The sequence below is a fragment of the Monodon monoceros genome, unplaced genomic scaffold, assembly GCF_005190385.1.
Source record: "Monodon monoceros isolate NGI ecotype Baffin Bay Population unplaced genomic scaffold, NGI_Narwhal_1 Super_Scaffold_5, whole genome shotgun sequence".
Classification (NCBI taxonomy): Eukaryota; Metazoa; Chordata; class Mammalia; order Artiodactyla; family Monodontidae; genus Monodon; species Monodon monoceros.
This window is the reverse complement of record NW_021703782.1, coordinates 2,011,827-2,020,981: the sequence shown is the minus strand read 5'-3', so window position 1 is coordinate 2,020,981 and position 9,155 is coordinate 2,011,827. Positions and strand designations below refer to the sequence as shown.

The 9,155-nt window shown below is 53.0% G+C and overlaps 1 protein-coding gene across 1 annotated transcript in view; it reads left to right on the top strand.

The window, feature by feature from the left end:
* SH3RF1 (SH3 domain containing ring finger 1) overlaps nt 1-9,155 on the top strand; it is a 151,021-nt gene that overhangs the window by 116,870 nt on the left and 24,996 nt on the right. The window contains exon 5 of the mRNA XM_029201583.1: nt 6,607-6,909. Within this exon, the coding sequence (XP_029057416.1) occupies nt 6,607-6,909 (303 nt within the window). The remainder of the gene's footprint in view (nt 1-6,606; nt 6,910-9,155) is intronic.

Genomic DNA, 9,155 nt, shown 5'->3' with positions numbered 1-9,155 from the left:
GGGAGGGAGAGAGAGGAGAGAGAGAGAGGGAGAGAGAGAGGAGAGAGGAGAGAGAGAGAGAGGGAGGGAGGGAGAGAGAGGAGAGAGAGAGAGGGAGAGAGAGAGGAGAGAGGAGAGAGAGAGAGAGGGAGGGAGGGAGAGAGAGGAGAGAGAGAGAGGGAGAGAGAGAGGAGAGAGGAGAGAGAGAGAGAGGGAGGGAGGGAGAGAGAGGAGAGGGAGAGAGAGAGGAGAGAGAGGAGAGAGGGAGGGAGGGAGAGAGAGAGAGAGGGGGGGGGGGGGGGGGGGGAGGGGAGAGAGAGGAGAGAGGGAGAGAGAGAGAGCGAAAGAGAGGAGAGAGAGAGATGGGAAGAGAGAGGGGGAGAGAGAGAGCGAGAGAGGGAGAGAGAGAGATGGGAAGAGGGGGGGAGAGAGAGAGCGAAAGAGAGAGGAGAGAGGGAGAGAGAGAGAGGGAGAGAGAGAGGAGAGAGAGGGAGAGAGAGATGGGAAGAGAGAGGGAGAGAGAGAGAGGGAGAGAGAGCGAGAGAGGGAGAGAGAGGGAGAGGGAGGGAGGGAGAGAGAGGGAGGGAGGGAGGGAGAGAGAGAGGGAGAGAGAGGAGAGAGAGAGAGATGGGAAGAGGGGGGAGAGAGAGAGCGAAAGAGAGGAGAGAGGGAGGGGGGGAGAGAGAGCGAAAGAGAGAGAGGGAGGGGGAGAGAGAGCGAAAGAGAGAAGAGAGAGAGGGAGAGGGAGAGAGAGAGATGGGAAGAGGGGGGAGAGAGAGAGCGAAAGAGAGAAGAGAGAGAGGAAGAGGGAGAGGGAGAGAGATGGGAGGAGAGGGAGAGAGAGAGAGAGAGGAGAGAGAGGGAGGGAGGGAGAGAGAGGAGAGAGAGAGAGATGGGAAGAGAGGGGGGGAGAGAGAGCGAAAGAGAGAAAAGAGAGAGGAGAGAGATGGGAAGAGAGGGGGGAGAGAGAGCACGAAAGAGAGAGGAGAGAGAGAGAGATGGGAAGAGAGGGGGAGAGGGAGAGAGAGAGAGAGAGGAGAAGGGGAGGGAGAGGAGAGAGAGAGAGAGAGAGACCCTCCCTAGGTCGCTGAAGCGTCCAGCATTGCTGCCGGTGTCCCCTGACCTCGCCTGCCCCAGCTCTGCAGAAACATGACGGCACAGCCCCCGATTACTGCTAGAAACCCAGGCGCCGCTTCCCTGGACCTCTTCTCTCCCGAGTCGAGGGGATGTTTCTCTCTCCCCGCCCGGCATTGCGCCCCGCTTATAACAGTCGCTCAGAGAAAGTAGGGGTGAGGGAAGGTGTCCCTGAGCTTTAACTCCGGTCACCGTGGACCCGAGGTCTCGGCCTCTGCCGACTGTGAAGGGGGTCTTTCTGTTTGGTGTTGAGAAAAGGCATTTGTCCCTTGTATGGGCATAAGACTTTCTAGATCGCAAAGGCCAGCCTCATGTGACGTCTGAGAAACAGGAGACACGCACCCGCATCCCCCCAGGCAACGGGGCAAGTGAAGGGCAGGCTGAGCCTCGAGTGATGGTGAGAGTAAACCACATTCGTGTGGCGCATCGCAGGCGACAGGCGCTTTCCCCGTGCCCCCTGGTGCACAGGACAGAGGTTACCGTCCTGGTGTGTCAACCTGAAGCCAGGGCATTCGAATGGCCCCGCTGTTCCTCAGCCGGCTAGGATGGGGGCCTGAGACCACCTGGACCTTTCACCTCCAGGCTCGATGGTCCTTTCCTCAGCTCCCCTGAAGCAAACTTCTTTCAGGCTTTCGATGACGTGCTCCCTCCCTTCATCCCTTACATTTCATAGTCAGAAACCCGGAAAAGAACATGCTAGCGTATTTATTTTCCAGTCACCGGGGCCACCGGAGGGGAAGGTAAGGGACTGGTCAGCGAGGCAGGTCCTCCGAGCGTGGGGCTGGCAGTGCCGTGTTCCTGGCCAGCCCGAAGTTCGGGCCCAGGACGCTGCAGAGACGCGGCATGGAGGCGCACGTCGGTGTCCTTCCCGTTCCGCACGTTCTTTGAGCTCGATGAACTCAGGAGACGGGTGTCCGTTCCCCCCCCCCCCCCCACCGCCGCATGCACCGTGAGCTGCTGATGTGCCTCCGGGGACACTCTCGCTGTGCCTTGTCCCAGCTGGGATGCAGGCGGGAGGCCAGTGCCCAGCGGATGGCAAAACTCATACCAAACAGAGGGCGTACCTGTCTCCGTAACTTTATACTGATTACATGCTGAAGGGATGACATCTTCCGCATGTTCAGTAAGATACGTTATTAATTTTACCTGCTGCTTTTTATGTTTTAATATGTGGCTACTGGAAAATTTCACATCACACTTGTGGCTCTTTTTCTACTTTGGTGGGACAGTGCTGGTCTTGAGGCAGTGCTCCCTTCCCTCGATGGTTCTGAGAGGCCAGCGCGTCTTTATGTCTTTATTCGTTCAGCACATCTCTACAGACGCCTAAATGGAGCTGCTACCTGGCGGAGGCTTCCAGATCCATTAAAGAGACTTCTGACTACGCCCTTCAGTCTCTCCGTTTATTCCTCTGCTGTGGGGAAGTCTCCTTTTATGAATGAAGACTAAGCTTGCTTTTGTATTTAGATCATCCCAAAACAAAAGCCTTGTTACCCAAATTGCAGGGATGGAAAAGCAAATTCCCCGTTGCCTTTGTGTAAAAACAGTTTGCAGAGGACTGTGACGTGAGGCAGACACTCATTTCTACTTTGAAGGGGTAGTGGCATGAATTTCCACCCAGTAGCATCGTCGCTGGGGACTGGGCGCTGGGCCTGGCAGTGCAGCCGAGGGTTCTGCCTTTGACCCTGGCTTGTGAAGGTGGCTTTTCAGAGCTGGCAGGAGAGGATGGGTGCTGTACAAAGCTGCTGGGCCACTGAAAGAAAGAACGCACTGTCTCTGCTTCAGTCTTTACACATCCTCGTGGTTCAAAGACACGGACAAAGGGAGGAACCATAAATATACTAGGAGAAAAGTGATTTTATTTTTAAAAATGATTGTAGAAAAAAGCTTTTTAAAGCATGATGTTAGCTTGAGATGCCATAATGGAAAAGGTGAATAAATTTGCCCATCCAAGAAAAATGTATATATGACAAACATATCAAGTTAAAAAACAAATTGGAACAATGTTTCTAACTTAATGGAGATATATACGCATTCATATACATACATGCATACATAGTATATTAAAGAATGATTTTTGTACTTTGTAGAGAGCACTTATAAATCTATAAGAAAAATACAACTCAGTCGAAAAATGGATAAAGTGTGGGAATAAGGAAATCCTAGGAAAAGAAAAAAGACGCTTAATCTCATTAGTAGAGAAATACAAATTAAAAGAAAATACAAATTGCCTCTTCAACTGATAGAGTTCTTTAAAAATGGTTGATAACACGTAGAGATTTTAAAAAATGATTGCTAGCGTGTAATACCGTAACTGATAGAGGTAACACCTAATACTGTAACTGACAGAGATTTTTAAAAATGATTGAGAACACCTAATACTGTAACTGATAGAGATTTTTTAAAATGGTAACACCTAACACTGTTAACAATGTGGGGAACAGGGACTTTTTATTCGCTCTCAGAGATGATGAAAACTGACAGATTTTTGGAGTGCAATTAGGCACTATCCTTCAAAATATGCTTTAGGCTACACTTTGACCTGACAGCTTCCCTTTTGGGAGTTTGCCTTGCAGATATGGTTGTTCGGGCAGGGTGCACAAGAGGGGGATGCAGCGGGTACCATGCGACCAGCCTGCTGTGTTCGCAGAAAGGGCTTTTCATGAGATGCTGTGAGAGGAAGAATGTATGTGCTGCTTGGCTGCATTTGTGTTAAAATTAATCAAGCAGGTGCTTAGTTAACAACATCTGCATAGAAAGTACATGGAAGGGTATGTTCCAAACTGTCGAGAGAACTGGGAAACAGATCGGCGGGGGAGACAGAGGCAGAACCTGGCTGAGGCCCGTCACTTTTTACTCACCATAAATCTACACTATTTCCTGTTCAAAGTAATGAACATGTATTACTCTTGTAATATATATTTTAAAGTCTTTATTTGCCTTTTATTGAAAAACCATCATGTTGAGGAACAAACACCCTAGTGGGTTATGAATTAGAAAAGGTCCCTCTGCACAGACCTACTATGTGTAGCCTCTGATGCTCAGAACCTAGAGGCCGATTCCTCTGCAAAGCTTTATATAAAACAGTGACTATTCAACTTAGCTCTCATTAAATTTTTTTGCTCTCTTTTAGAAAAATCTAAGTACTGTGTTTTATTTATTTATTTTTTTTTTTTTGCGGTACGCGGGCCTCTCACTGTTGTGGCCTCTCCCGTTGCGGAGCACAGGCTCCGGACGCGCAGGCTCAGCGGCCATGGCTCACGGGCCCAGCCGCTCCGCGGCATGTGGGATCTTCCTGGACCGGGGCTCGAACCCACGTCCCCTGCATCAGCAGGCGGACTCTTAACCACTGCGCCACCAGGGAAGCCCTAAGTACTGTAATTTAAAAAGACTGTATTCTCTTTAGCAAAGAGGCCAGCTGCACACAGAAAATATCTTGATGTTTCTTAAATTGCCTTGTTATGACTGTTGTTACTACTATTATTATGTCAGTATTATTTCCTTCCTCGTGTTTATTTATGCTTCCGATACTTCTCAAAGACTAACTCCTTCTAAATTGCAGGGTGTCCCAAAAAGGGACATTTACAGTTTTAAGGTCAGCAAACCCTGCGGCTCCCTGCTTTGTGCCCCAGCTACTGAATTATCTGGTGTCCACCCTGAGTCTTACCAGCTGGTTCTCACCCAGGGCCGGGAGGAAGGTGTTTTAGGGCACAAATTTGTTTTGTGGGTGGACAGTGAACTTGGGTGTTGTGGCTAGAGAAGGTCGTGGAAAGAAAGCCACACTGGAGCTCATACAGAGTTCCTTGAAATTCCGTGAAAAGCCGTCGGGTCCTTACTTTCCCGTCGAGGTGAGCTCACCCTGGAAGGAGGCATGCCCAGACCCCTGAGCTGTGGCATCGCAGTCCTGCTCTTCCGTCTCACTGGGTGGTGGGTTTGGGGTGAGGGCAATGAAGGAACTGGTCTGTCTGCTCCAATTTCAGACCCTCGTCCCCAGCCTGTGCAGGGACAAGGACCCTCGCCCCACACAGTCTGCCGCTCTGTCCCGAGGTCTGGGCCACTCCTGCCATGAAAACAGAGCCATGGTCTTGCTTCCTTGGGCATATGATTCTCTTGGGACCAAGGCAGCATTGTGAACACGGGGTCTCCTGGCCAAATGCCGCCCCTTCCCAGCAGCCCACCCTTCGTCCCTAACACCCGCTGGAGTCATGATTCCCCTCCCCCTGCCCCTGGCACTCGGGCATCGCCCGGCATTACTGGGGCGTTACTGCCTGCGAGTCTTGAAAGTTTTTACGTGGATAGAATCTCTGCGGTCTGAAGGAGGGGTAGGCTTGTGATAGAAAAGCTGTCAGGCCACGTGACGGCGGGGCCCCAGGAACCCTCTGAGTCGGTTTTCATCTGGAAGCACTGGCTTCAGAGCTCAGTCACCAACTTCCTGAGCCACTGGTGCCAGAGCAAGTTCACATCTTTCAGTATCGCGACAGGATTTCCATCCTTCTGGGAGGACGTCCTCGTCCACGGTTGGGGAGACAGTTCTAAACCAGTTAGGTGCGAAAAGAGCATTTGATGAAAGAGGCATGTGCAAAGTGCTGGGATGGGAAAATCCCCACCATCCTTACTGTTTCCCCAGTTCTCTTTGAGGAGCTTACTGTTTTTCATCTTCATGGTTGTTAAGAGGTTAAACTATGCCCGATGTTTCCTGTTACTGTACTGTCTGGGTAAGTACATATGCGGCTGCTTGTCATGCAAGCTTTCTAGAAATGTTGCATTTGACCTCAGGGAACAGAAACACCCTGTGTTCTTTCTTGCTGGCGTTCCCAACGCCGTGGGCAGCTTTTGACAAACTGTCAGGCCCCAACTTTACACTCAGACAACTTTTCAAACAGGCCCAGTTTACTTGGCAGCAGGACTTGGATTTCAGGTCTCAACGTGTTATGATTCAAAATTTAAGCTCAGGAAAATCGCGGGCACGTGATTTTCAAAAGTAAAAGTAATCAGGAGTTTCTGCCGACACTTCTGTGAGGGCCCGCACAGGACAGGGAGGTAGGGGGCGGTAATTCCCGTGGAAGTGTGCCAGGTTCACGGTGGCGGTCCTGCCCGCAGTCACCGCCGGCAACGGAGCCCAGCTGTTACCAAGCAGTAGAGGCTGCCCTGAGACCACACACCCTGCTCCCCACTGTTCCCTGCATTTCCTCAGGGGCCGAAATAAATCTTCATTTGTTAACTGGCAACGTTTAACATTAGACATTCTGAAGATTCTTGGGGGAGAAAAATGTTCTTAATCTTGCTGGTGTTGCATTGGAATTGTTTGTCCTCGGTTTAGCATCTCTCTGTGATGTACGTACAGTGCAGTCCTCGTATCGAGAGAAAAGACATCTCACGTGGGAAGAAAGGTGTACTTGCACCCGCAAACTTTAAAGTGATGATGCTCAGCTTTAGATACAAGGGTGTCGAGAATCCCTGTCATCTGACCTTCTCGTGTCCTCTGCTGGTTTGCAGTTTAACTCGGCGGCCAAGCAGCTGATCGAGTGGGACCAGCCTCCCACGGGGGGCGTTGGCGCTGCGGAGGGCGCCCCGGCCGCTGCCCCAAGCAGCGCGGCCCCCAGGCAGCCCGAAGCCAAGAAGAACACGAAGAAGCGGCACTCGTTCACCTCCCTGACCACGGCCGGCAGGGCGTCGCAGGCCACCCAGCAGCGCCACTCCGTGGAGATCAGCCCCCCGGTCCTTATCAGCTCCAGCAACCCCACGGCCGCCGCGCGCATCGGCGAGCTGGCCGGGCTCTCGTGCAGCGCCCCCTCCCAGGTACCTGCACTGCCCCGCCCCGGGGCCACCGTGGTGTCAGCCTTCGGGGGACAGCAGCTCTCCCAGGGCAAAGCCCTCTGCATTTGTGGGTGGAAATGGCGGCGGGGCGGGGGGGGGGACCAGCCTGGACATCCCCAGGTCGGCTCAGTCACCTCCAAAGGGCAGAGCGGCAATTACAAGATGACTCCAGTCACGCTGAGTGCTTTCCCCACCAGGCCCCCATTCAGCGGGACGGAGCCTTCTCGCCCCCTGAAACCTCATCTCCACCCAAACTGGAGGTGCCGTGGTCACAGTGTGGAGTGTGCAGCTGCCTGCGTCTGTGTCACTTACCGTGGTGTTTAGGCTTCCAGTCAGGGTTACAGGGAAAGGACGGGAAGAAACATTGAGTTTACACTAGAAATTGGCCTAGCGTTTTTTTTTTTTTTTTTTTTTTTTTTTTTTGCGGTACGTGGGCCTCTCACTGTTGTGGCCTCTTCCCTTGCGGAGCACATGCTCCAGACGCGCAGGCTCAGCGGCCATGGCTCACGGGCCCAGCCGCTCCACGGCATGTGGGGTCTTCCCGGACCGGGGCACGAACCCTTGTCCCCTGCATCGGCAGGCGGACTGTCAACCACTGCGCCACCAGGGAAGCCCCCTATTTTTTTAACTCGTTAGTCCATCAAGACTTTGCATGGCCTTAAGACATAGCTACATGTTATTCTTGTGTTAATAAAAATACACACGATGATTGGGAACGTTGGTAATTCATCTGGCAAACAGGTCTCGAGTGCCTTCTTACAGATGCTCTGGGCGCCGTGCACGCACCGTGGACCCAGGATGGAGAAGACATAGGCTTCTGTGCGTCAGACCCTAGTTGTGGGCAGACTGAGCCCCGGGCTGGGGGGCCACCCAGGTCACAGGCAGCTGCAGTTACCCAGGCAGAGGACAGCTGTGTCCTCTACCACCAGAGGCCAGAGAGCCGGGTCCTGAGCAGCCTGCCGCAGCGGGAGACACTGCTTTCAAGTCTTGTGTTTCATCTTAAAATTCATGCAGGTTTTATATACATTCCAATGTGCTTTGTAAAAACAAACATATACTACACAGGTTGATGCATGCCTGTTCTGGACCACGGAATAAAGATGTGCAGCGCAGCGTTTGGCATTCCTTACCAAGGTTATCGAAATGCCACTTGACCCCGTCCTGCAGGTCCACACTGGATCTCGTAGTTTCTAAATGGGATAGTGGCTCAGCAGCATTATTGTAGGTGGTGAGGCCGTGGCACGTGACCCTGCAGGGGAAGTAGGACACGGGCACGCACACACACGGAAGAGGGTAGAGGGCAGAGGGCTTTGTGTGTTCAGTGCTGCTCCCAAGCGTCAGACAGGTGGTAAGCAGCATAAACACGTGTTGAGTGAGTGAGTCACTTGGACAGTGTATAGAGGAGAACCAGGAAGGGGCCAAGCCTGTGGAAATAGACCCGTCCCAGGTCTGAGCAAGGAGTACGAGGGGGGTGACCCCTGGAGGGGTCAAAGCTGCAGGTCCCTCTCTGAGGGAGGCTCTGACGGAGGGGCTGGTGACGAGGGCTCTTCCGAACGGAAAATCGGGTCGCAGGACTGTTTTTCATTTTGTGACCTTAGCAGCATTCACAGTGACGTTTTCTTGAAATAAAAGGTGAGCCTCTGCTGGGACTCGGGGCGGCTCAGCAGGGCACAGACTTGGAGGTGTGGACAGCCGTCTGTGGCCGTGGGGAAGGTGGAGGGGAAGGCGGATCACCCAGCGTCTGTCCCAGAGACCCCGGTGTCGGGCATGGCGCTGGGCGTGGGCACGGGAGGGCGGGGCTGTTTGTGTCTTGGGTGCAGTAGCTGAGGAAACGGGCTCCTCTCTGTTTCCATGAAGACAGCCTCCCCGTGTTCTAACAGGTTCTGTTCTCAGTGCTAACATGTTGCCTCAGGGAGAAGTTATTTCTAGAAGAGATGAGAGAGGTTTGCAGCGCTGCCTGGGTTCTCCAGCCTCGGCTCCGGCACGTACGCCCGGCCCCGGGTCCTGGGCCCATCACCGGGCACTACGGGCCACGGTGAAGCAGGACCAGCCCAGCCCAACCCAGGACGGACCTGCTGCAGATGTGACGGGCCCTAGGCTGGATGTGTGTCCTGCTTTGGGCCTCGTGTCCTTCTTGCTTTTGCTTCACGCGGTTTGGTTGCTTTGATGAGAAGATCCAAAGCACGGGGCCTGCAGCAGTGAACATTCATCCTCTCGCACCCGAACGA